At 47.5% G+C, this 26985-nt stretch overlaps 1 protein-coding gene and 1 long non-coding RNA gene across 3 annotated transcripts; one reads left to right on the top strand and one right to left on the bottom strand.

Moving 5' to 3' along the window:
* Positions 1-1123: 1123 nt before the first annotated feature.
* Positions 1124-19467, bottom strand: Trim25 (tripartite motif containing 25). 2 transcript variants are annotated; one of them, XM_046420363.2, is made up of 8 exons: positions 18735-19450; positions 14492-14587; positions 11292-11525; positions 9644-9815; positions 8288-8353; positions 6207-6356; positions 6032-6127; positions 1124-5885 (listed from the first exon to the last, which is right to left on the bottom strand). In XM_046420363.2, the coding sequence occupies exons 1-8, from the start codon at positions 19326-19328 to the stop codon at positions 5356-5358; spliced, it is 1938 nt and encodes a 645-aa protein (XP_046276319.1). In that variant the 5' UTR covers positions 19329-19450; the 3' UTR covers positions 1124-5355. The 2 variants fall into 2 exon arrangements, with proteins under 2 accessions (XP_046276319.1, XP_046276320.1); XM_046420364.2 differs by lacking the exon at positions 6207-6356 and having other exon boundaries at positions 18735-19467.
* On the top strand, positions 19396-20752 carry LOC124076447 (uncharacterized). Its single transcript, XR_006846355.2, has 2 exons — positions 19396-19676; positions 19918-20752. It is a non-coding gene; the product is annotated as an uncharacterized LOC124076447 (long non-coding RNA).
* The last annotated feature ends 6233 nt before the right edge of the window (positions 20753-26985 follow it).

Below are 26985 nucleotides of genomic sequence, written 5' to 3'. Positions count from 1 at the left end.
TCAGATTGAGTAATTCGCTAGAGAGCAGTGTCACCAATATTTGATCCTAAACGGGGTCCTTTGTCTCTCTGAGAATGTGGAACCAATAAAAAGATGGATGCATATTGAGCCCCGAGGGGTTCATTCCTGGCGAAGAGAAGTTGGGGGTCAGGAGGCTACAGATAGAGGGTTAAGGACATGAGAGGAAGAGCCAATAAATGGGAACAAAATTCACTGATGTTCTGGGGGTGGCTGGGGACGATCTGGGAATTCTAGGACCACCTCATTTCCCTCCTTTCATAGTTCTTTTCAGTCATCCTCACGGCAGTTGGCAGTTGTCAACTGTCATGGTGCTCATGGTGCATTGTGGGGGGTGTCATTTAGCATGCAAATGGGATTATAAATCAAGTTAGAGGTTGTCTGGGATCATTCTAGCAGTTGTCTTAGATCCACCCAGTTTTGGCAAGCCTACGTGAAGAGGAACTTCTAGCCTGCAGGTGTTATGGTGAGATTATTCTAAATCACCTGAGTCAATCTTAGAGCAGAAAATGGAACCATCTTTATTCCCCTGCTAGTGTTCGGGATTCCGCAGCTGGAGGGCCCAGGGGCAGGCGGCAAGTCTACACCCTTTGACCTCCTCGAGCGCACCTTTATATTCCAAAACCACATTAATCTTAAGTGGCTGTTGCTATGATTCAATGCCAGAAACAAACATCATGAGATCTAAAATCATAAGCAGAAGGGGAAGTGGTCAAAATGACCCTGTGTTAAGTACAAGTGAAAAAACGTTTACTCACGTCCAAACATTCTCTGACAGGGTACATTGCCCAAGAAAAATGGGAAACAAAAACAGAACAATTTTACATTGTATAAGAACTGCCATTTTGTGTTGCCAAACATGCTATACTAAGCAACTGCTGATGGGTACAGAGGCGGGGTGATCCCAAGGGAGAAGCATTTTTTGTATGACATGGAGTCTCAGGGTAAAATGCAGTCTGTTTGGTCACTGCCCATAGAGCCTGGAGTATAACACAAGTATCCGTTCCTCAAAGACAAAAAAGATTATATAGAAGGGGCAGAAATTCAGCTGGCTCACCTAGGCAGTACAAGATCAGGGTCAAGTAACAACAGAAGCAGGAAAGCATTATATTTATTACAATTTTATTTATAAAGGACAAATCAGAACCAGACAAAAATACAGGGCAAAGTCTGGGAGTGTCTCAGATACAAAGTTTCCCTGCCATGTCCTCATGGAATCAGGGGCCCTCATCCTCCCAGCCCAGCCAGGTGCTCAACCCGGGAGTCCACTGAGCATCTGTGTCCAGGTTATCTTACTGGAATTTCATTATGTAGGTAGGACTGAGTAAATCACTGGATCATTGGCCACATTACTGAACTCTATCCCCAGAACCCCTGCCCTGCCCTCCCCTCCTTGAGTCAGCTGGCTCAAGGGCCCAACCCTCTCATCACATCCTAAGTCATCTCATTTCTTAGTACAAACTCAGGTGCCATCCAAGGGGCTCGGAAACAACAGACACTCCTCCTACTCAGAAAATTCCAAAGATTTCAAATCCCTCCTCTGAGTAACCAGGAAGAAAAACCAGTTAAATTCTTTAATATACAATAACTTCGAATGCACACCTCCTACCCAAACAAGGTTAAAACCCACTAAAACAGGGCTTGCAAAATGATCTGGGCTGTTTTCTGCTTCATTTTTTATTACGCAATTTTTTGAAATGTAGGCAACAGTAGAAAGAAGAAAACAGTGAGCCCTCCATTTGCAACACCATTCACCCATTTTTCTTGTGTGGCTTATCCTTTCATTGATCCTTCACCCTGGCATTCTCCGGAAGCCGAGATCAGACATTCTATCAGTCTGAGAACTCTTTATCCAGGACTCAGAGGTCTGGGAGTGGCTGGGTGGAATCTGGACAAATGGGCCACTTGGCGGTAGCCTTCAGGCATGGTACACATCATCTGTTGAGTCCAGCATGATGGACAGGATTGTTTTTTACCTGTCTGCACCAAGGTGCGAGAAAATACACACCAAACACTTTATTGCATTCAAAATTTCTAAGACGCATCAGCCCCGTTTATAGCTGTATTTTCTTTTTCTTTTTTTTAATTTTTCTTTTAGATTTTTAGTTGTAGGTGGACACAATTTTTACATGGTGCTAAGGATTGAACCCAGGGCCTTACAGGTATGAGGCAAGTGCTCTACTACTGAGTCACAACCCCAGTCCCCTAGCTGTATGTTCTTAAAGAATAAAATAAAGCTGGGCACAGTGTCACAAGCCTGTAATCCCAGTGACTCAGGAAGCCAAGCCAGGAAGATCAAAAGTTTAAGACCAGCCTTAGCAACACAGCAAGGTCCTAAGCAACTTACCAAGACCCTATCCCATAATTAAAAGTAAAAATGGCTGGGAATGTGGCTCAGTGGTTAAGTGCCCCTGGGTTCAATCCCTAGTACCCACCTACACACATAAAAAGAACCAACTAAAATTTTTTTCAAAAAATGACAGACATTAATTAAAATCAGTAAGGGTGTGGGGGAGTCAGGTAAGAGATAACATATCAGTATTAGATACAGATCACAGTTTGATTGAAGAGTAATTAAAACAGATATAACTGGCCAGGCAGTCTTGAATAACACAAAGACCTGACCTTAACCTTTGGTTTATCATGACCAGGGTGATGGAGGCCAGTTCCCAGTATCTCCGACTAAGATAGGATTTTGATTTCATGTTAGTATTTCTGGGAATTTTGGATACTTCTGCAGGATACCAGGGTTTCCCCATCACACAGGTGAGGAGTTATTTCCTCCATGATGGAATGGTACAAGTGCAGAATAGTCATCCTCTACCTTCTCATCTTATTCTGAAAAATGAGAAGACAGATGGATACAAAAGTTCCTCCCACTCTAGGGTCTTCAGTGCACGCAGTGGCCCCGCAAGGCTGGATAATGTAAAGTTTTACCACAGCAAATGGAGTGGGTGGGTCAGGACAGCTAACACGCACTCCTCAGGTCACATCTCCAACGACCTTGCACAGAGCTAAGCACTAGTCACCTAGATGCAGAGGGACTCCTGCTGCTCATTTGCCATGAAGCGCCCCCTCATTTCTGCAGAGGAGAGCCCTAGCAGGAGTCCTGGATTCTTCTTGCACTTTCTACTCCTCTGAGCCCAGCTGTTTCTCAAGTATGCATTGACTCCAGATCAACAAAGATACTTGTGAACACCTTTGAAGTAGAGAAGCTTCAAAGAACTTTTCTTCTATGTAGCAAGGAAGAAAACTTCTGTTGGGGGGAGGAGGGTACTAGGGATTGAACCCAGGGGTGCTCTACCACTGAGCTACACCCCCAGCCCTTTTCATTTACTTTGAGACAAGGTCTTGCCAAGTTACTGAGGTCTTGCTAAGTTACTCATTAAGTTGCTAAAGTTAGCCTCAAATTTGCAATCCTCCTTCCTCAGCCTCTCAAGTCGCTGGGATTACGGGCATGTGTCAACATGCCCAGCCAGTAAGAAAACTTTGAAAGTCACACATACCAGCTATGGCAGGGAAATCTTCCCTAAGACGATTATCTTTTCTCCCAAGGAATGGAGATCATTGGGAGATGATGGATCATACATCTGTCAGGAATCTCAAGTGCTGCTCGGAGTCTCCCAGGAATTCCAGCACAAGGCCTGAGATTTGTTAAAATTCTCAAATATCTATATATAAGGTCTGGAGTCCCTATTTTCCCCAATGGTGACTTCTTAAGAAGCCAGACTCAGGAAGCTCCCCTCACATTTTTGGGGTTGAAACTTCCATCCTGACAGCAGGATATAAGGAGTTTGGGGGAAATTCTGAAATCCATTCACTCCTGCCCCTTAATGTACTGGGTTATTTTCACTGCATAAAACACTACAGGGAAAATAGCCACTTATCTGACCCTCTTTAGCTCATTCCTCTCCTGATCCTCAAACAAGTCTTCCTGACCTCTAACCTGGTCAATTTGAGTATCTGGAATGGGCTCAAATGAGGAAGATAGCAGAAGGAACCAAGGTCAACAACAGGATTGAGGAGAGGGCCAGAGCTGTGTCTGTAGCCCATGGCCAGGAATAAATGGGAATGTTGCCATCTCCTGCTGGGCCTGCTAAAAGGCCCTTTGGTCATAGGTAGCCACCCCAATAGGTGACTGAGTATGGTCCATGCAGCAGCCATGCATGGCCTGAATGGTGGTGGCAGACTTCAGATGCTTGCTGTGGGCTGGGTGCGTGGCTGAGTTAGCCACAGTGGCATCTGCAGCAGGCAGTCCAATGTCTACACTGTGGGGGAGGGAATGCTACTGCCAAGGAGAGCTGTCATGGCAAGACGCCGTAGTAACAGCAAAGCCACCCCACCTCTGTTAACCCAGGCCAGGGTCCGTCTTGCCATGTAGCCCAAGCCATTGGAGGAAACAAGACCTCCAGCAAGGCTCTGTAGCAACAGCCAAAGCTTTTGACCAGATGTCCCTTGTTAAGGCTGGAAGCCATATCCATTCCAAGTAGATCTGGGTCACCTTGACCTTCCCTCAACCACAAATTCAACACAGGCTGTTCAACTGAACTTTTTTTTTGGGGGGGGAGGTGCTGGTCATCAAACCCAGGGGCAAGTGCTAACATGCTGGGCCCCACCCCCAGCCCTCAAATGAAGATTTTAAAATCATGGATGGGGTCATGAAGGGAACATGATAAGGCGGGAAGCAGGGCTGTCCTTCATCGGAGGGAAACCACTGTTTCTCTGGGACACTCTGGTCTAGGTGGAGAACGGCTACCCATGGTTTCCCTCCAGCACAGATAACAGCCAGGAGACAGAGCCTAACATGCAGAGAGCTGAGAGAATATAATATTGAAATTCAGCCTGGGGGTGTGGCCCGTTGACAGAACCTGGGCTTAGCATGTGCGAGGCTCTGGGTTTAATCCCTAGCACCGAAAAGAGAAAAAATATATATATCGAAATTCAATGACTCTAGAAGTCAGAAGGCTACCCCAGAGAGCAGGAGTCAGCCCCTGGCCTAAGAAGGAAACTGCCATGAGTAGTATATATCTTCCGCAAGAGCAACTGGGGCACTAATGACTTGACTTCCCAAAACTCTACCCAGGTTCCCCAGCAGCCTGGAGATTTCCTGAAACAGTCAGAAGGAGGTGGCCCTGCCCAGATGGGCACCAGGAAGTAGAAGGAAAAGCTTCCTATCCACAACACAATCACCCCACCCTCTTCCCCTGGCTACCTCCTTCCTCCCATCCCATCTCCCACCCTCCCACCGGCTCCCTCCCCATCCTCCCAGGGAACTCAGGGAAGTTCTCCAAGGAGTCCCACCTGAGTGCTCCTCAGGCAGCCGGCCCAAGGGCCTGCCTACTTTGGGGAGCAAATGGAGAGCGTGGCACCCGCCGAGAACACCCAGAAGGCCGGGTACAGAGCTTCGGTGAAGTCCACGACGTATTTATACATCATGTGGATCTTGTCAGAGATAGCAAAGAAAATGACAAAACCGTGGTCACAGTTGAGGAGCACGCCCACCCGCGTGGCCTTGGTGGGGGGCAGCGTTTTCCCCGTGTTGTTGTGCCAGGCGGAGATCTTGTTGTTGAACCACTCCACGCACCAGGAGGCTTTGTTGCGGCCCAGACGGCTCTCGGGACCCTGGCGGTCCATGGTGCCATAGCAGATGCCCACCCCACAGAAGTTGTTCTTCTGCAGCTCCACCTCCCAGTAGTGGATCCCTTTCTTGTAGCAGTGCAGACCCAGCACCTGAGAGCAGTACGTGAACCGCTGGGGGTGCGGCCGGTACATCTGGGGCGCATCGGCCACAGAGGCGGTGGTGTAGTTCTCGGTCAGAGCCACTTTGTAGTGGGCGGTGTTGTAGTCCAAGATGACCTTAACAAAATCTGAGAAGACACCACCCCAAGCTGGGAATTACGAGGGGTCCCCTCAAGCTCTCCTAGATCTTCCCCTGATACTACCTATTAGATTGTTGGATCCCCCCCACTCACCCCCTCACCGGCTCTTCCGTTCCCACCACCAAGCTACTCACACTCTAAGAGCTCAGATCTGGTCTTGGCTAAGAAGTTTTCCAGCACCTTGGTCTTGATGGTCACGGCACTTGGCAAGGTGGTGGTTTTGGCTGCATCTGGGAGAGGAAACAGAGAGCAGTTTTCAGGGCAAATTCAGAGCGGACACCCCACTGGCCCTTGGTCATGATGACGCACCATCCAGGGATGATTTCATTTCCACTGACTGTCCAGGGGCTCCGAAGATGAAAGTCTGGCTGGACGAGGCAGAGGCAGCAGTAGCGCCAATGTCAGTGCTAGAAGCTAGGGGTGAACCCAACTTACTGTGTTTCTTGGTTTTCTTTTCTTCTGAAAAAGAAAATTTCACAATTGATCTATCTTAAAGCACAATGCCATAACACTTCAAATAAAGCTGGGATGTTTTAATTTTTTTAAAGATCTGGGTGTTGTGGTGCACACCTGTAAATACGGTGGTTCAGGAGCTGAGGAAGGACAATCATGAGTTCAAAGCCAGCCTCAGCAACTTAGCAAGACCCTGTCTCTAAATAATATAGTCTATACTCTCAGGAGGCTGAAACAGGGGGATGGCAAGTTCCAAGGCCAGCCTCATCAACTTAGTGAGCCCCTAAGCAACTTAAGTGAGACCCTGTCTGTAAATAAAACATAAAAAAGGGTTAGGGATGTGGTTCAGTGGTAAAGTGCCCCTGGGTTCAATCCTCAGTACCAAAAATAAATAAATAAATAAAAGAGGGCTGGGGGTATAGTTTGGTGACAAGAGTGCCACTGGGTTCAACCCCCCAGTATTGTAAAAACAAAACAAAAATTAAGGGGCTGGAGTTGTAGCTCAGCGGTAGAACGCTTGCCCAGCAGGCATGAGGCACTGGGTTTTACCCTCAGCACCACATAAAAATAAAGGTATTGTGTCTATCTACAGCTTAAAATAACAAAGAAACAAGAAGTCTGTCCAAAATAAAAACTTATCAAATATCACAACAGTCTTTTAAAAATATTTGGGCTGGGGTTGTAGCTCAGTGGTAGAGCACTTGCCTAGCACATGCGAGGGGCTGGGTTTGATCCTCACTCACCAATGCATAAAAATAAATAAAGATTGTGTCCATCTACACCTAAAAAATATATATATATATTTGGAGTGTATGCCTATAGGAAATGAGTGGACTAAAACCCTGATTTTCCATGTGTGGTTCCCAAACCAGCAGTACCTGTGTCACCTAGTATCCTGTAAAAAACGCCAGCAAAATCTTGGGCCCCACCCCAGACCCGCAAGAAAGTGCAGGGGTGGGACCCAGACATCTGTGGTGTGCAAGCCCCAAGTGATCCCAGAGCACATTCAAGTGGGCTTCTAGAAGGATCCATCCCTCTGTCACCTTGCCCATCACTGGGAAAATACTGCCAGGGATACTTTACATACAGACAGGCTGAGCTTCTCCGGATGGCTTCCACCCCCCCCACCCCCCACCCCTCGCCAGATCCCCTGGGCCCCACATGGCTCCATGCCCCCTTTCCCACACACTTCACAGTCTCTCTCAGGAGCCCCATTTCCTCACCTCTACCCCTCCCCAACCCACTCCCAAAAGACCAGCACCTTGGGACGCAGCCTAAGGCACAGGCTCCTTCCCGATAGTCACCTCTCTCAGGTGTTTTTACAGTGACAGGTCTGCTCTCTCCCTACCTACTCCCTCACATCAGCCAGTTTATTCTGAGCCGCTTTCAACATAGAAGAACTTCAATTCATTCCTGAGTTTAACTTCCATGGCTCTGAAAATTTTCTAGAGTGTCATTCTGTCATTTTTCCAACTTGGCTCAGTGGAGGAGAAGGAGAGGGGCAATATTGAAAAGGGGCAAGAAATGCTGAAGCATATTACAGAGCAAAGACTGAGAGAGTATGGCCTCCTCTGCTCATCAGGACACGGTCCATCTCATCTCCTCTAGGGCTCTGTCCAAAGGCCAGCAGGACTTGGGTGTAGCCAATGTTTTTAAACAAACACCAGCTTTGATAACCTTCCATTCCAGACAGCCCAAATATCCAATGCAGGTGGACAAGCCCTCCTTCCTGGCCCAAGGGCACTCCTGCAGCAGTGCAGCCCTGCACTGCCCTTCCTCTGGGTCTGTAGCCAAACTTGTATCCAACAGAGGCCCCAGGCCCTGTGGTGGTGTGGAATGAGCTACGGCCATCTGGAAGGAGTGATGACCCCTGTGTCAGCCAAAGCACCAGCCAGTCACAGCCATGCAGACGCCAGGAACGAGGTGGGGCTACTTACGTGAGGACTTTTTCCCAGGGTTCGAGGGTTTGTTTGTAGACTGGGTGCCACGGTCTCCAGAGTCATCTGTGCCAGAGAAGGACTGAATGTATGTGGCTCCTCCTCCCACCCCAACCTCAGAAGCCAACTTTGCCATGGAGGGAGAAGAGAGCATTTATACAGCCAGCCAGTCTTTCCTTCCCTCCTTCTCTTCTTCTTTCTTGATAATAGGGATTGAACCCAAGGGCCCTTAACCACACTGAGCCACATCCCAGCCCTTTTTAAAAATATTTTATCTAGAGACAGGGCCTCATTGAGTTGCTCAGTGCCTCGATAAGATGCTGAAGCTGGCTTTGAATTTGAGATCCTCCTGCCTCAGCCTCCGGATCCCCTGGGATTACAGGCACATGCCACAGAGCCCTTTTTAATTTTTTGAGACAGGGCCTTGCCGAGGCCGGTCTGGAACTTGCGATATTCCTGCCTCATCTTCCCCAGTTTCTGGGAAACAGATGTGCACCGCGGCACCCAGCATAACCAGCTATTTCTGACTTCCCGTCCAATTACTTGCAAGAGAGAATAAAAAGGTAATAGAAGGAGCAGTTCTGTGTGTCACTCATCTCTACAACCTCTGAGACCTCTATAACTTTGGCAATGGGGATGACTCCAACTCACTCGTGGTTTATTGAACCCCTGAATGAGACCACAGCTCCTGGCAGGTAGTGAAGGCTCTGTCAGCATTAGTTTCTTGCCTGCTAGTTCTTCTCTCTCCCCTCCCTCCTCTTGCAGACCAGGCTTCAACAAGAAATAGGCACAGGCCAGGCAAGGTGCTACATGCCTGTGATCCCAGCAGCTTGGGAGTCTGAGGCAGGAGGATCATGAGATCAAAGTCAGCCTCAGCAAAAGCGAGGCCCTATAAGCAACTCAGTGAGACCCTGTCTCTAAAATACAAAATAGGGCTGGAGATGTGGCTCAGTAGTTGAGTGCCCCTGAGTTCAAAAAAAGGTGAAATCTGGCTATGGATTGGATATGGGGGAAGAAAAGGGGTGTCAAGGGGGAATTCCAGTTTCTCTGACCCCCAAACTAGCCACTTCCCCACCAAACACACTCACAATCAGCATCCATTCAAAACCTATCGGAGTTGGCCTCAAGATCAGACAAAAAGAAGCCCATCCAAAGAATCCCATCAGATCATAGAGCTCCCAAGTCTTTTTAAAGGGGTAGCTATGATGTCAGGATGAAGCAGAGACTCCTCTAATCTCAGGCAGCTGTTTCGGGACCTCTGAAACGTGCTCCCAAGCTCTGGACCATGCCCCCTCTCCCACTCTGAGGCAGAGACCCACAGGGTTCAGGACTCTGCGTGGTTGCTGCTGAAGTTACCTGAGCTGATGGGCTCCTCGGGCTTCTTCTCCTGGGACTGTGCCAGGGACTGCCTTAGCTGGTTTTTGACCTCTAAGGCACCTTGGTAGACACCCTTGATCAGCTCATGGTCCAGCTCCACCCTGGGGATGTAGACTGGCTTCGTAGAGACTGTTTGCAGTTTTGACGCTTTCTGCAACAAACCAAGAGGTTGAGGGCAGGTAGCTCCGGGGAAGCCAGCACCTGAGCTCAGTCCTCACCGATCCCTTGAGCAGCTTCCTGTGATTGCAGGTTTGAAGTCCAACAGGCCTGCTCAAATTTCAGGTCCAAGGTCACCAGGCTTTAAAGTACCCCTTTAAGACCTAGAGCTAGAATAGATCTCAAAGGACACTCCTCTTACAGATGGAGAAACTGAGGTCTAGACATGACAAGTGGCCTGCCCACACCACCTATGTGTGTATGGTCACACCTATGTGTGACCGGGTGGCACAAACTCAGTTGGGACAGAGGTCTCCTGAGGTACGTCCGCTCTGCCAGGTGTGGCTGTCAAAGCACAGAAGACACAGGACCTTTCCTCTCTAGAGAAGCAGCCCTAATCCCAGACCTGATGATGGACAGGGATGCTTCGCTGGGAAAGGAGAGTCACTAAGTTGAGTCCTATAGTACCAAAGGGACCAGATAGATGTGGACTGAGCCTTTCTCATACAGGCCAGGCAGCTGCAGATAAAAGCCCTTAAAAGGGGCTGGGGTTGTGGCTCAGTGGTAGAGCGCTCGCCTAGCACACGGGAGGCCCTGGGTTCAATCCTCAGCACCACATAAAAATAAATAAAGATATTGAGTCCAACTACAACTAAAAAATAAATTTTTTTTTTAAAAAAGGTATTGTGTTCAACAACAACTACAAAATAAATATTAAAAAAAAAGCCCTTAAAAGAGGAACAGGGACTCCCTAGATGGAGAAATTTTCCTGCTGACTTGACATAATAAACTGCAAAGTTGAGAGAAGGCCTCGGCGGACAGCCAGCACTAAAGTAGTGCGGACATGGTGGCTCACCCCTGTAATCCCAGTGGCTCGGGAGGCTAAGGCAGGAGAATCTTGAGTTCAAAGCTAACCTCAGCAACTTAATGAGGCCTTAAGCAACTCAGTGAGACCCTGTCTTTATTAAAGGCATTCTGTCCATCTACAACTACAAAAAATAAAAAATAAAAAAAATACAAAAGTGGGCTGTGGCTCAGTGGTTAAAGTGTCCCTGGGTTCAATTGAAGGAAGGAAGGGGGGGGGGGGAGGAAGAACATAGAGGCCTAAATCCTACAACTATAAGGAAGTAAATTCTGCCAACAACAGGTGAACCTGAAAGATAACCCTAAGCTCCAAATCAATACAGTCCAGCTAACACCCAGACTGTGACCCTGAAAGACCCTAAGCAGACAAGTCACAAAGTCATACCCAGATCCTGGGCCAGGGAAACTCAGAGTAAATATAAATTCTCCTAAGCGCCTCAGTTTGGGATAAGTTGTGGCTCAGCGAGAAAATGAACACAGCAGGTGTCTCGGGGATGCTTCCAATGCTCCAGGTGCATCTGTAACCACACCCCGGTGAGGGCTCTAGGTATCCTGCCTGCACTCTGTGGGAACACAAACTGGCAGAAGGGGTCTTTGACACACCCACCTCAAGAAACTCGAACTCGTCCCTCTTCACCAGGCTGCTCTCGATCTCCTCCTTCAGGGTTTGGATCTCATTTTTCTTCTTGAGGAGAATCTGGTAAATGGAGTCAAACTTGTTGACAACCCTCTTCTCTTCTTCCTTTAGCTTGCGTGTGGCGCTGGCCTCGGAGGCCTCAATGAGAATCTTCATTTCCTTGTATTCCTGTCTCACCTGCTCCATCTTCTTGTTTGTAGCCTCCTAAAAGGCCCAAGGCAAGAGGACTCCCATCAGGCAAAAAGGCTAAGGTTGCAGCCCCAAGTGTCAGTGGGATGAGGGCTCTAGGTCCTCGCGCCTGCACTCTGTTGGAGCACAAACTGGCATGACGGCCTTGGGGCGCCATTGGGAGCACAAACTGGCATGACAGCCTTGGGGCGCCACTGGGCAACACCTATTCAATATGAAGTGCTCACAACTCCAGACCCAGCTCTAATCCTAGGTTTACACTCTAGAAAAATTCTTGGACACCTACTCCAGAGACACACACAAGAATGTTCATAAGCCAGGTGCGGTGGCACACACCTATTAATCTCAGCAGTCCAGGAGGCTGAAGCAGGAGGATCAGAAGCTCAAAGCCAGTCTCAGCAACTTAGAAAGACCCTGTCTCTAAATAAAATATTTAAAAGGGTAATAAATAAATAAAAGGTCCATTGACAGCTAAAAAATATTTAAAAAGGGGGGGGGGCCGCTGGAATTGTGGCTCAGTGGTAAGAGCACTTGCCTAGCAAGTGTGAGGCGTTGGGTTCGATCCTCAGCACCACATATAAATAAATAAAAGGTCCATTGACAGCTAAAAAATATTTAAAAAAAAAAAAGGGTTAGGGATGCGGCTAAGTGGTTAAACACCCCTGGGTTTAATCCTCAGTACAAAAAAAAAAAAAGGAATGTTCAGGGGCTGGGGCTGTAGTTCAGTGGTAGAGCGCCTGCCTTCAGGTGTGAGGCACTGGGTTCAAGCCGCAGCACCACATAAAAACAAACAAACAAATAAAAAAAGATATTGTGTCCATCTACAACTAAAAAATTAAAAAAAAAAAAGAATGTTCATAAGCAGCCTTGTTTGAAAACAGTAAAAACCAAGCTGGGTATAGCAATGTATACCTATAGTCCCAGCAACTCAGGAGGCTCAGGTAGGAGGATTGCTTGAGCCCAGGAATTCAAGGCCAGCCTGGGCAACATAACAAGATCCCATCACAGGGAAAAAAAATGAAATGTGACAAGTATAAGTTGAGAAGTGTATTATAAGTTTGAAATGCACATCAGAGGTCAAAGACATAGGACCCAAAACAGGAATGCAAAATATCTTACTAACACATTTTATTTATTAGTTTGTTTATTTATGGTGCCAGGGACTGAACCCAGGAATGCTTAACCACTGGGCTTCACCCCCAGTCCTTTTCATTTTTTCATTTAGAGACAGGGTCTCACTGAATTGCCAAGGCTGGCTTCGAACTCATGATCCTCCTGCCTCAGCCTCAGAGCCGCTGGGATTACAGGTATGCACCACTGTGCCCAGCATGAATTGTATCCTGGGAATGTAAGTCAGTGGCAAAGTGCCTGCCTAACACATATGATGTCCTGGGTTTGATTCTCTGTGCTGCAAAAAAAAAAAAAAAAAAAATCAAAATGAAATGATTTCATGTGTTTCTCATGTTAATTTAAAATCACGTGGAAGGTTTCCATTGTATTTGTTCGTGCTGCTTTAGGAGCCTTAACATCTTGGATAACTTCAACAGCTCAGCATCCAACGTGACAAACACACAGGGAGGGACAGACTACTACCAGTGCGCTCCAATGTTCACGCTCACCTTTTCCTTTAGGAAGAGAACACCCTTGGAGTTTCAGGTGGGCACGAAGCCACCCAGACTACATTTCCCACACTCTCTAGAAGCTAGGCTTTGCAATATAACCAAGCTCTTTCCCATGAGGGAAGTTATGTGTGCCATACTGTGTCTCTTGCTTAAAAGGAGACAAGAGAAGGAAACCACTTGTCATCTTCCTGTTCCCCCTTTCTAGGCTATAACAAAGACGTAATGGGGACCCAGTGGAGACAGCCAGCCTGACGTGACTTCTGTTATCTTGGTCATAATAAATGCCAGTTTGGCACACATCCCAAACCCTAAGGGTCAAAGTCATTATGGTAGTCAGCCAAGCATGTTGTGCTGGCCACTAATGCCTAAATTGGTTTTTTTTTTTCTTTCTCTTAAGTATTTTTTTAAATACTTTTTTTTTTTTAAAGGGCTGGGGATATAGCTCAGTTGGTAGAGTGCTTGTCTCACATGCACAAGGCCCTGGGTTCAATCCCCAGCATGACCGAAGGAAAAAAAAAATTCATTTTTTCTTAAACCTTTATTTATTTTTATGTGGTGCTAAGGATCGAACCCAGTGCCTCACACACACTAGGCAAGTGCTCTACCACTGAGCTAAAGCCCCCAACCCCCTAGACCATTCATTACTTAACAGATGTTGGGCATGGTGATAGTTTCTACGAAAGGACAGGTGCATTCCAGTTAGCCTCGGGCCATTTTTGCCTAGTTTAGCACATAAACCCATTCCCCCCGCCTTGGAGTTTGGGGGTCCTCCTGTCTTGCTGCTACCCAAGACACACTTCTCTCCACAAGTCCCTAACAAAGTGCACTTTGTGCAATTCTGGATCTTTTGTGAGGAGTTGTGATTCCACTGATCAGAACAGAAAACTAAGGCTCTAAGATCTGCCATGGTGCCCCAGGCCACAAAAGCTAGTACATAATAGAGTTGGTATTATAACCACATCTCATCTAACAAACTCACAGCTGCTGCAATAAAACAGAAGGCTTGGGGACAGAGTCTTTGAATATCTAATATTTCTTTTTACTTGTTCAAAAAAATTTTTTTCTTGAACCCAGAGACCTCACATATGCTAGGCAAATGCTCTACCACTGAGCTACATCCCTAGCGCTAAACCTGATTTGTAATCACTCCTGCACTGTTGGCTGGGCTTACAGGTAGTTCTCAGTTGCAGCTTGTGAGGGATCTTTTTCAGGCACATAGCTTTTCATCTGTTTTGCAAGGTTGCTGCTTAATTCTGACTCTTGTGCGTGCAACCAGTGCTGTCCAGGTCAGAGCCATGTCTGTCTTTGCTGGAGGTCAAAGGAGGCTGGGAGTCATTTGTGGGGGGAACTGCTACTCACCCGCAAGCTCTGCTGCCTGGCTCTTACATCCTCCAGTGCTCTTGTCGCCCCGCCGATATGACTGCACATGACGGTTAGCTTATGCCTCAGGGTTTTCTGCAGAGGAAACAAGGAAGGGTGAGAGAAAGGTCCTCTTCAGCCCCTCCCAGCCCCCACACCAGGAACCACCCCCTAAATCTATCCCACTGTTTCTGCCACCGCAAGTCTTTCTTTGAAGAATTCTATTTATTGCCTCCCTTCATCCTTTTAGGGGGATAGTACAGTCAATAAAGAAGTAAAGATTTGGAGCCAGATAAAACAGATTCAAGGGCTGAGGATGTGGTTCAGTGGCAGAGCACTTGCCTCATACATATGAGGCACTGGGTTCGATCTTCAGCACCACATAAAAATAAATAAACAAAATAAAGACATTGTGTCCATGTATAACTAAAATAAGTATTTAAAAAAAAAAAAACAGGTTCAAGTCCTAACTCCCAGTGGTCCAACTGTCTCCCACTTAGTTTCCTTGACCATGAAACAGATGCGACTGGGCTCCTGGGTGGACCCACACAGTGCCAGGATCCTAGTCAAGACATACTAAGGATCAGTATCCAGGATGCTGAACTTCTTCACTACTCCTCATTGTACAGCTGATGGAATCGAGGCAAGGAGACAGCGAGCAGCCAGGCTCACACAGAGACAGATGGAGCTGGGGCAGCCACTTCAGTAATGGCAGATGAATTCATTCAGACAACCAGAAAAGCAGACAAATATCATAGAAGAGAGAAATGCTAAAAGATGCTGGAAAGCAGGGGAAGACTACCGAACCATGAACCTGAGGCAGGGAATCCAGAGCCGTAAGTTGGACCTCTACAGTTGTCTTCCCTGGACACATCTGCCAATTCTAGAAGGAGGCTTGGCAATCTGCGTCAGCTTCAGAGAGGCAGGGGAACAAAGATAGAGTCCACACTTCACCTGGTCACCCTAGGCTGGGACCATCAAGGCTAGGAATATGGAGGAACCAGCCCACAAGGTCTGCAGCCCAGCTGCCCATCGCTCAGGCCCTGAGGTTGAATTAAGCTAGTTTGGAATTGCTTGACTCCTGGCCACCTCCAGAAACAACTCAAGTACACATGAAAGGAGATAATGTCATCCTCATTTATTTCTGTAAGTCTCCTACATCGATATCAATATCCAAGTCTCCTACATTTTTCTCAGACAAATGTTCGGGCACATAAATGAGGAGAAAAAAAAATCATCACTGCCACCACCCTCATAAGGGCAGCTAGCAGTTATGGTGTGTTTACTGTGCGTCGGGTTCTCTTCTAGTGTTGACCCACATTAACTCATTTAAAGCTAAGAACAATGCTATGAGCCTTGGGTAGGAATCACCCAACCTTCACAGACAAGGACACTGAGACACAGAGCAATGGGCGCCCTGTGCAAGATGGCATTGCTAGTCATTGGCAGAGCTACGTTGCTGATATTAAAGTCATAGACCCGTTATGAAACTGAGCATGCTGGAAACTTCTAGAAAAAGAAATCATTTCCCTCCTCCAACAAGCTGGCTCAACATACTTTGCCCTTCCTTCTACTTCTCCCACTCCACTAGAGATATTCAGGGCTGAACCTGACCTTGAATCTACAGTTGAACAACCCAGTGACAGTCACACCTAAGGGCTGGAAGCAGAGACCAAGGCCACATGAACTTAACCCAGAAAGCCCAAGCCACCAACAATGTTTCAGACTCAACCTCTGTTACACTGCTCATCCACCTGGACATTACCAGTAACTGAGATAGGGTTAGGGCCAAAGGCCAAATCCAGGCACATCTGATCTCACAGAGCTGGAGGAGACCTCAGAACACCCAGGGGCTAGAAATTGTTTCACCTCCAAAAGCTGCTCTTAGTACTGCACCCCGATCCCCATGCATCCACCATTCATCAGACACATATGACAGTCATTGTGCACAGGGGTCCACATGACTTCAGGCCAAAGGGAAGTGGTCCAGGAACTTCAGGTGACTGGGGATACAACTCAGTTAGCAAAGTGTTTAGCAAAGTGTTTGCCTGGGTTCAATCTTCAGCACCACACACACAAAATAAAGGAAGGTCTGAGGATTGTGGCAGAGGTCAAGGACTTGTGTTCCTCTGCACAGGAAGCAGCAGAGTCCTGAGTCCACCCCACACCGAGTCAGCCACCCAAGGCTGGGAACAATGCCCAGCTGGGAGTGGCCCTGAAACAGTGGTGAGCAGCAGCAAAAGAGAACACTTGGGCCTGGCGCACTGGTGCAGGCCTGTAATCCCAGTGGCCCGAGAGGCCGAGACAGGAGGATCGAAGGTTCAAAGTCAGCCTTGGCAACTTAGTGAGGTCCTAAGCAACTTAGTGAGACTGTCTCTAAATAAAAGATAAAAAAGAGCTGGGGATGTGACTCAGTGGTTAAGTGCCCTAGGGTTCAATTCCCAGTAATAAAAGAGAGAGAGAGAGAGAGAGAGACTTGGGGGTGGGAAATGGCAGGGAATCCTGTTTTAGGGATTAAAAAAAAAGCCAAGCATATATGTTTGGCACATAAAGCTGAGTCAGACTCCAACTCAGGGTCTCGAAGGCTAAAAGGGAGCAGTGGCTGTAGCCAGGCTGAGAAGCCCTCCTGCCCCTACTTGCTTTCTGCCTCCTAAAAGTGCCTCTTCAGAACCAGGCTGCACCAATAAGCTCACGAACCTTGGAAAGACCAGCTGGGCAACATGTTATGCAGGGGTTTCCCTGCCACCCAGCATGCTCCCCTCTACCCAGTCCTGAGTCACAGAAATGGTAAGAGTATGTATGGAGTTTTCTGCAGTAAATCATTTTATGGACTGCCTCCCTCACGATAACTTTCCGAGCCTAGCATTTCCAGTTCCCTTTTTATCATTTCCCAGCTGGGGAGCCTCAAGCTCCCCAGGGAATGCTATCAATTCCATTTGGCAGATGAGAAAGCAAAGCTCAGATCTGCAGCGACTTGTCCCAAATTGCTCATCTCTGGAGCAAAACAGGGCTCCTGGCTCCAAGGACTGGGCAGGTTCTTTCCGGGAACAGGTGGAGACTCAGGTATCTATAACTTGAATTGGTAGTACCAGAAGGGAGGTCAATTCAAAAGACATACCTTGAGGTCCAGTTGCTAAGACCTAGGGAAAAAGCCCAAAGAAGCCCCCATTCAGACCCAGAGTGACAAGCAAGGCCAGGGCAGGGCTGTGGCCTAAGGGAGCCTTAGTCCTGGCACTGCACACCTTCTAGGCTTCGCCCAGTCTCAAACCTCCTTGGATAGCCCAGGACAGGCCTTGTTCTCCCTGACAGTGCTGGGAGAATGAGATGAAATCGGGCCACACTTCAGGGCTTAGTTTGATATAACAAAAGCTTGCTTACACTTCTTCAGCTTCTGCTTTTGAGTCCACAAGGGGAACCTATGATTTCCCAAACCACTAAAAACATCATAGACCTGAGAGGCCCTTAGGAGTCCACCATGTTCCTCCTCCCTTTACCAGCGAGGACGCAGATCCGGGGACAAATTCCACACTCAAAGTCACACAGCAGGATGGACACCATAGTGTAAGAGCACTGGCTCTCCAAGTGGCTCTAATTTGGGGCTTCCTGAGACACCGTTCACCCTCCCTGACCACCAGAACTCTCCATCCCAACAAGACTTTTGCTTATATGACCTCAAGCCTCCCAGAATGTTCCCCCTGCTCTGAACTCTATAGAGATTGGAATTCTAGTCCCCAGGGAAAAACTGCAAATGGTGTATCAAACCAATCTGGGTCCCAGCTGGCTCGGCAACTTTGCTACACTGGCTTTGCTAAGTTAACTTCTCTGGACCTCAGCTGCCTGATCTGTGAAATGGAACAAATAATACACACCTCCTAGGGGTTGCCAGCATTTAATGAGGGAACCTCCAGGGTCCTCTTTGACCCTCAGAACCCTTAAGAAAAACCATCAGATAAGCACAAGTGACCGCACCTGTAACTTCAATTGTTCCTCTGTAAAACTGTTCTGTGGGGGAGCAACAGAGGGATGGCCACAAAGGATAAGGGGAAGGGCAACATAATTTCCCAGCTCCCTCACTGGGGACACACACCTGCCTAGGTGGCCTGTCACCCAGATGGCTGTGAACTAGCAAACCCAGATATCTCCTCAGAAGACCCAGTGGCATGGCAGAGACGCCCTCAGTGGCCCCTCTCCACAACCCAGCAGGCCCAGGCTGCTCTAAGCATCCTCCTCGACCATACCCTACCTGCAGATCAGTGCTGGCCTGGCTCAGGGCGACCGGAGAGCAGGTCTTGTGGTCCACCAGGCAGACGTGGCAGATACACTCGCCATGTGTGGGGCAGAACAGGTCCCGCAGGCGGTTGTGCCGAGAACATTTTCGTTTCAGCAGGTTTCGCACCGGCAGCTGCAACTGGTGGTCTTGGAAGGCAGGACTCTCGAGGTGTGGCCGCAAGTGCTCCGGACAGAAGGAGGCCATGCACACCAGGCAGGTCTTCACGGCCTCCTCTTTCAGGCAGTGGTCACAGAACACCTGGATGGCGGGACTGGGGACCTCGGGAGGGGAAGGTGGCGTCCAGTCGGCCACGGGCGCCTGCTCCAGCTCGGCCTGTAGGTACTGGTCCACCACCGCGCACAGCACCGTGTTCTTTCGCAACTCCGGGAGCGACGGGGACACGGCGCGGCACTGGGGACACCGGTACGGCTTGCCCTGGACAGCCCACGTCTCGTCCAGGCACGATCGGCAAAAGTTGTGGCCACACGGGGTGGTGACCGGCTCCTTGAAGAGCTCCAGGCAGATGGAGCACGACAGCTCCTCCGCCAGCAGGAACAGCTCCGCCATGGCGCTCCTGGGGACACCGGATGAGACACGCTAGCACGGCAGGGGACCGATGCACGACCGTCCCCAGGCAGCCGAGGAAACGAAACTAAGTTGGAGAGAGGCGGTGCCCTAGGCTTTCAGGAAGTCACGTGGGGCGCAAGGGCAGGCCCCGCGGGGGTCCCCTCTGGAGAGCCAGAGGTGGCAGCTGTGGGAGTGGCCGTCTAGCTGACTCCGCAGCGGTCCCGGAGGTTTGAAGTCCTGCCTCGCGCGGCGTGAGGGCGGGGCGCTGGGTTTCGCTTAGCCCTAGGGGCTTGGGGACCTCCCGACGACCACCATGTCCTTTCCTGTGGCCACTCTGGATGAACCGACGTGAGTGAACCGTGAGATCCAGCCCAACTTGCGCTCAACCTGGCACTTGGGGCAAGTCGCCCCCTGTGAGAACTCGAGGGCGACCTGGGGTGTCCCCACCCGCTCCCACACCCTCGAGAGCAAGCTTGGTCTTTTTCAGGCATGCCTTTAGGAGCTGCTAAATGACCCAGTCCTTTTCTTTCTGTTTTTATTTATTTATTTTATTATTTATTTATTTTTCCTTCCTCTTTCCTCATCCCAGGATCTGAGCCCTGATGGAGCCATAATCACACACGGAGACTTCCACTGAATGAGATCCCCATTTTTGCTCTCTTGGGATTTAGAGATACCCACGTCTAACAAATATTCTGTCTTTTACACACACACACACACACACACACACACGAATCTAAATATGTTTTCTTACAATTGTTAAGAATTATTTCCTTAATGTTTTAGCTCCCCCCCCCTCCCCTGCCTGGGTGTAGGAATTGTGGACAAACAGGAAGCTACTATGTTCAAGAGGGGATGGGGCCAAGAGAAAGTGGGAAGAGTTAGCTGGTGTTTTGTTTGTTTTTGTGGCAGTGCTGGGGATTGAACCCAGGGCCTTGTGCATGCGGGAGTCAAGCACTCTACCAACTGAGCTATTATCTCCAGCCCCTAGCTGGTGTTTTAAATGGATGAAAGGATTAACAGCAAAAAACAAGGAAAAGGTAAATGTCTTAGACTAAGCCCAGAATGTCAGGTCGGTGGCGGTGACTTAGAACAAAGCAGACCCCGTGGAAAAGAAACATCTATCAGCCAACAGAAATGCCTGTCAATCAGTGGGATCTCCTGACTAATGCCTGTCAATCATCAGGACCCCCTGGCCAATCCTGGAGTTCAGCCAAGCTCCCCTGACCTACTTGGGACAAGGGACTCCAAAAACACCTTTTCCTGTCCCAAGACCTTCCCTTCCTGCTGTAAGCCCCATAAAAGTCCAGTCTGGTCCAACTCCCAAGCGATTTCTCTTCAGACCCTTCTCCAGTTCACTCTGATAGAGTTCCATCCCAAGTGATATCTCAATAAAGCCTCATTCCGAGGCCTTTTAAAATCTGCCTCCTTTGGTAGCTGCCCACCTTGCCTGATCTTATAGTAACTACTATTTATGGGGGACCTACTAGGTGCTGGAAAAGTCACATCTACTCTCTCCTAAAATCCTTACAAACCTGCAAGACGGTGTCGTTATGTCCATTCTACAGAGGAGAGTTACATACTTTTGCAAAGCAGGGCTGGGACCCTAGCTCAGGACTGCTGATCTCTACACTAACTGCTTGGTTCCCCTAATTCTTGTCAGGTATTCCCCAGCACCCTTACCCCACTTACTCTTGTTCATATTTCCTTGTCCATCTTGTCTGCATGGAGAGGAAGAAGACAGTAGTATGAGGGACTAGGAAATTAAGATAAAAGCACAGTATCTCATTTAGATTTTTTTTTTAATGTGGTGCTGGGGATCCAGCCCAGTGCCTCTTTTGTGCTAGGCAAGCGCTCTACACTGAGCCACAACTCAGCCCAAAAAGCACAGTATCTCATTTGAGTCTCATAATAAATCTTCTAGGCAGATAAATTATCTCATGATGAAGCCGGAGTTCTGAGATGAGACTCCATTCTCCAAGATGCCAATTTCCCCTGGATTCTTTATTCATTTATTTTTATGTAGAGCTGAGGATGGAACCCAGGGTCTCATATGTGCTAGGCAAGCGCTCTACCGCTGAGCCATCACCCCGGCCCTTCCCCTGGGTTCTTGAAGAATAAAATCCATGGACAAATCACGGAAGGGAAGAGTAAACAGAGCAGGATTTATTTAAGTGAGACAACTCCCACCATGTGGGAGAGGGACCTGATAGCAGAAAAAAAACATTCTGGTATGCCAGCTCAGGAGTTTATATATGGTTCTGGGGCAGAGTATGGAGCAGATTCTTTTGTAAAATAGAAATTGAAAAGGCTCGGGGCTACCATCCAGGTTCACTTCCATCCAGGTTCACCCCGGTCTTCCATTTTCCACCTCTGGGACAAAGGAGTTAGCTGGAGGTGTTCCCACAGGTAAGCCTCAAGATCTTTTATATTTGAAATAGGCCTTGAAGGTGCTATCTACCAGTTAGCCTCCAGCTGTGGTTGAATGAGGCCCTTTATCCTGATTGCCTGGTCCTTTTACTATCTATTATTTTATCCTCATTCAATAATACAAATGAGAAAACTGAGGTTTACAAGAAGTAAATAACTTGCCTAAAACAATGGCTATTGGCACCAGCCTCTGTTTTCAAAAGTCAAACATTTCCTTCTGTAACAGGCTACCTCCCAAGGGAGGAGTGCAGCAGTTTCCAGGAAATAAACACTATAAAATCTACCTCTAGCCTAGTTACGTGGGAGAGATAGCTTTGGTGACTCAGGCCAGAATGTGGAATGCTCTTTCCCAGCTGAAAGATTAAGAAAGGCTTATTAGAAAATGAAACTAACTAGGAGGGTCGGGCTGTATTCAATTCCATGGGGTAAACATTTACCAAGACCTACTATGCAACAGGCATTCAACAGGTTGACTGCTTAAAGAATAAACGCTAGTCCTCTCTCTCTCTCTCTCTCTCTCTCCCCCCCCCCTTTTAAATCAGAAACTGAACCCAGTGGTGCTAAGCCACATCCCCAGACCTTTTTATTTATTTTTAATTTTGAAATAGTGACATTGTCTTGAAAATTAGGATCTGGTCCTCGTTCCCAACACCAGAGAAACACCAATGCAAGAGCAAAAAGTAAATTTTATTTAAGAAACAGAACAGGGAGAAGGAAAGGGAGGTGGAGGGGAGGCGGATGAGACTCTGGAGAGGGAGGGGGTGGGGGACACTCTGACTCGTGATGGTGGGGGCGTGTCCAGAGCTGGTTCCTTAGGGAGTGGGGGTGCTGTGCCCCTTCACAGATTTTAGGTTTCCTTTCCTCTCATGCCCCCTCCTTCTCTAATCTTGCCTACATAACTAAAGTTCGGGAAAGGAGCTGCCCAGTGGGTACCTCTCCCTATTTTCCACACCTGCCAAAGAAGTCAGAAAAGGAGCCACCCAGGGGAATTCGTTAGCAACTCCTTGCTGGGAGGAACCATCAGTCCCTTGGAGGCTGAGGTGAACTTGGCAACTGGTTGCAAGGAGGGGCAAGAGTTCTGCAGGTATTCTACTTACTTTTGAATTAGTTCCCATCTTCCCAACCCAATCATTCATTTTCTACGCTTTCTGTCCTTTGCCCTGTCTCAATAGGGTCTTTCTAAGTTGCTTAAGGCCTTGCTAAATTGCTGAGGCTGGCTTTGAACTTGAATCCTCCTTCCTTAGCCTCCCAAGCCACTGGAATCAGGTGTGCGCGCCACCTTGACCAGGAAGCCTAGCCTTTTAATACAGGGAGAACACTGAGGACCAAGTAGTAAGAGGGGAATGTAGTGGGAGGTCAGTTCCTTCCAGGAGTATAGATTCCTCATCTGCAAGACAGGGAGCCCAGTAATACCTTTTTGTGGAGACATTGTAAAAACAAAATGAAATTCAGGCAAAGCACACTGATGTAGGCGGGAATGGGGAGCCTATGGAGGCGCAGGGACTGTCCCTGGGCTGGAGGGTGTGTTTGTTTATCATGAGTAATTTCAGTGGCACAACATCCTGAAATTAAATGTGACCCTATTGGTCACATGGAAACTTTATGATCCCACCCAGCAGATGGAGAATGATCCTTACTGGATTCCCACTCCATTCTGTATTTGGAAGTTGGGAAAACTAGGTGGAGTAAACAATCTCATTTTCCTGCAAATATAATTTGCCTACTATTTCCACCAATGCCATTATCATAAAATTTAAGGTCAGATTGTGGGTGTGGTTGTAGCACCCACTGAAGGATACGGAATTAATAAATCCCCCAAGATAGTGTGTGATCCAGAAGGAGAGAGGGAGATGGAAGCCAAAGTTTTGATCCCTCCAATAAACCATTTCTCAGTGACATAACAGTGAAACCACGCATTAATCTTGTCCCCGTGTCAACATAGTGACCCCTGGAGGTCAGATGAACAGGACTCCGAATCCTGAAACCTCCACTCTGCCTGTAAAAACACTAATTAAAAACCAAGCCAGGTGCAGTAAGGGGCCCATGCCTGTAATCCCAGCAGCTCCGAAGGCTGAGGATCATAAGTTCAAAGCCAGCCTCATCAAGAGTGAGGTGTTAAGCAACTCAGTTAGACCGGGTCCCTAAATAAAATACAAAATAGGGCTGGGGATGTGACTCAGTAGTTGAGTGTCCCTGAGTTCAATCTCGAGTACCAACAGACAGACAGACAAAAAAAAGCATGCCCAGTAGAAACAAGTTCCAGATGTTTGCAACCTTTTGCCCCAATCCTGTTAAAGTCTTCAAGGACTAAGACCCCCCCACCCAATGTAACCTATGTAAACCTATATCTTCCCTGTAATGGACGCCATTTTCTACCCAGAAGGTGAGCCCTTCGATTGATTCCTGCTCTGCTGCTGAGCAAAAGGCATAGCTGATCCGTGAAACCTGCTCGCACCCTAGTTATTTGTACTTTTATTATGGTGCTGAAACCATTTTGGTTATTGTTGCTTACACCCACCCACCCACCGTCAACCTTCCATGAAGGATAGTGGTTCTTGTTTCCATTTAAAAGATGGCCAAAGGGACTGGAGGGGTGTAGCTCAGTGATACAGCATGTGATATAAACATGCATAAGGCCCTGGGTTCCATCATCAGCACACACACAAAAAGATGATCAGAGATGTCTAATGGTCATTAGACATCCAGATGTCCAGGTCTAGTCTGTTGACTTTTATTCTGTATGTATGGAAAAAGACTATGGTGTCCATGCCCCCAACCCCATGAAATAAATTTATTTATTTATCTATCTATTTATTTTGCAGTTCTGGGGATTGAACCCTGAAGCTACTACTACTCAGACTACCACTGAGCTAATCCCCAGCCCTTTTTATTTTTTGTTTTGAGATAGAATCTTGCCAAGTTTCCAGGCTGGCCTTAAACTTGTGTTATTCCTGCCTCAACATCCCAAATTGCTGGGATTATAGGCATGCATCATCCTACTCAGCTGCCGCATGAAATTTAAAATCAAATTTATTCTCAGCCCTAAGTGAAGGATATGGAGAATAAGTCCAAGGACATTTCCTCCATCTGCTGCTCTTCCCCCGTTTGCCTTGTCTGGGGTAAAATGGAAGTTTTGGTCATTTAAAATCCCAGGCCTCAGCCAGAATTAAGGAACACAAAGGAATATGCACCTGACCCCCAACCACAATGGGTCAGCTGATCCTAATACAATAACGCCCCCCAAATTCCCTGTTCACACTCCTGCCCAACCCTAAGGGATCAGCCTACCCCAATACAATGAACCCCAGGAACTAACCTCCTGTTCCACCCTAAATTAAGCCTAAGTAACCCAGACCCTTGCTTCAGCCTGCCGCCATTTTCTGCCCTGAAAATGAACTACACCAGGGTTCTACCGATTGACTAGCTTACTGATACCGAATAAAGAAAAGCTTGCTGAGCCGAGGTTTGCTTCCCATCGTCTACCTCCATCATTTGTGCGTCTATGTGCTTACAATGAGTGCAAAGAGTTCTAACAGTTATTTTTTTCTGTAACTATCATGATCAATTTTTCATTGAGGTGCTCTTATTTATCCAAACATTTATTTTTAAACACTATTCATAGGTTCTTCTTTATTTGGTTAATGTGGTGAGTTACACAAATTGAATGTTAAACCAATCATGCATTCCTGGAATAAATCCAGGAATTTATTATCTTCTCATATTTTATTTTAATTATTATCATTTTACACATTGCTGGATTTGATTTGCTATTTTTGGGGGGAGGCTCAACCTCCCCAAAAATTTGCTAATTTTTTGGGGAGACTCAACCATTGAGCCACATCCCCATCCCTTTTTATATTTTATTTTGAGACAGGGTCTTACTAATATGCTTAGAGCCTCACTATATTACTGAGGCTGGCTTTAAATTTTAGGTCCTCCTGCCTCAGCCTCCTGAGTTGCAGGAATTACAGGCATGTGTCACTGTGCCCAGCTTTGTAGAGAATTTTTGTGCCTATCTTCACTGTCACAGTATCACAGTGCTTGTGCTTGTGTTCAAACAAGTCTTATTTAACTTAATAATGGCACTGAAGTTCAAAAGTAGTGATGCTGACAATTTGTGCATGCCAAAGAGATACAGTTTAAGTGAAAAGGTGAAAGTTCATGAAGATAGGAATAAAGATAGTACAAGTAGGGTTTGTCACCATCCATGGTTTCAAGCATCCATTAGAAGTCTTATATCCTCCAGAGATTAGGGGGGGGGCTGCTACAAATTAAGTTACCACCATGGAGTCCAAGACAGGGCTAGCAGAGACCAACTATATTGGTGATACACATGGAGTAGGAGTGCTGGAGGGCTTCACAAAAAGAAAGAAGACCCAATTGGGCATCAGACTGATCAAGGGTCAGTTTCTTTCCTTCCCTCCATTTTTTAGAAAGGGTCTCACTATGTTGCACAGGCTAGCCTCAAACTCCTGGGCTCAAGCAATCTCCCTACCTCATCCTTTCAAATAGCTGGCACTACACGCATTCACCATAGTGGCTGCTCCAGAGTCATCTTAATACAGAATCAAAGCAGTCTAGAAGTCCATGGTGAGGAGACAATCTGAAGATGGTCAAAACTGAACCACAGGGGCAGAGAATGTCAGATTTATGTTCTCAAGGATAATGGCAGCAGAGTGGGAAATGTGAGGCAGGTGGGCTGTAGCTGACTCTGTGTGTGTGTGTGTTGCTGGGGATTGAACCTAGGGCCTTGTGCATGCAAGGCAAGCACTCTACCAACTGAGCAATATCCCCAGCCTAGGACAGAGCCACTTTAAGATCAGCTACAAAAGCATCCTGGGGTCAATAATATTGTTCTAAAATTACAATAAACTCTCCAAAGCATAATGTAGTTTGGATCTTAAATGTCCCCAAAAGTCTATGTGTGGAAAGCTTGGTCCCCAGTTGAAAGTACTATTGAGAGGTGGTGGAACCACTGTTGGGTGGAAAGTCAGGTCATTGGGAGCATGCCCTTATAGGGATACTGGAATCCTGGTCCCTTCCTCTCTCTTTTCTCCCTGGCTGCCACAAAGTAGCTTCCTTTACCACAGGCTCCCACTGACAAGATGTTCTGCCTTGCCACAGGCCCAAACCAATAGAGTCAAGTGACCATGGACTGAAACCATGAGCCAAAATCCATCTTTCCTCCTTTTAGGTTGTCTATTCCAGGTACCTTATCACAGGTACC

This window comes from Marmota monax, unplaced genomic scaffold, assembly GCF_021218885.2.
Source record: "Marmota monax isolate L192 unplaced genomic scaffold, Marmota_monax_Labrador192_F-V1.1 WCK01_AAM20220418_F8-fsc00064, whole genome shotgun sequence".
NCBI lineage: Eukaryota > Metazoa > Chordata > Mammalia > Rodentia > Sciuridae > Marmota > Marmota monax.
The sequence above is the reverse complement of the archived record's forward strand: the minus strand, read 5'-3'. Positions and strand labels throughout refer to the sequence as shown.

Excerpts from the sequence above, each read along its gene's own strand:
- Trim25 (XM_046420363.2), bottom strand. The coding sequence starts at position 19,328 with ATGGCGGAGCTGTTCCTGCTGGCGGAGGAGCTGTCGTGCTCCATCTGC. Across the intron at positions 6,357-8,287 it reads CCCTGGGAAAAAGTCCTCAC|AAGAAAAGAAAACCAAGAAA; the intron begins GTAAGTAGCCCC and ends TTTCTTTTTCAG. Across the intron at positions 5,886-6,031 it reads CAGATCTGAGCTCTTAGAGT|ATTTTGTTAAGGTCATCTTG; the intron begins GTGAGTAGCTTG and ends GTGTCTTCTCAG.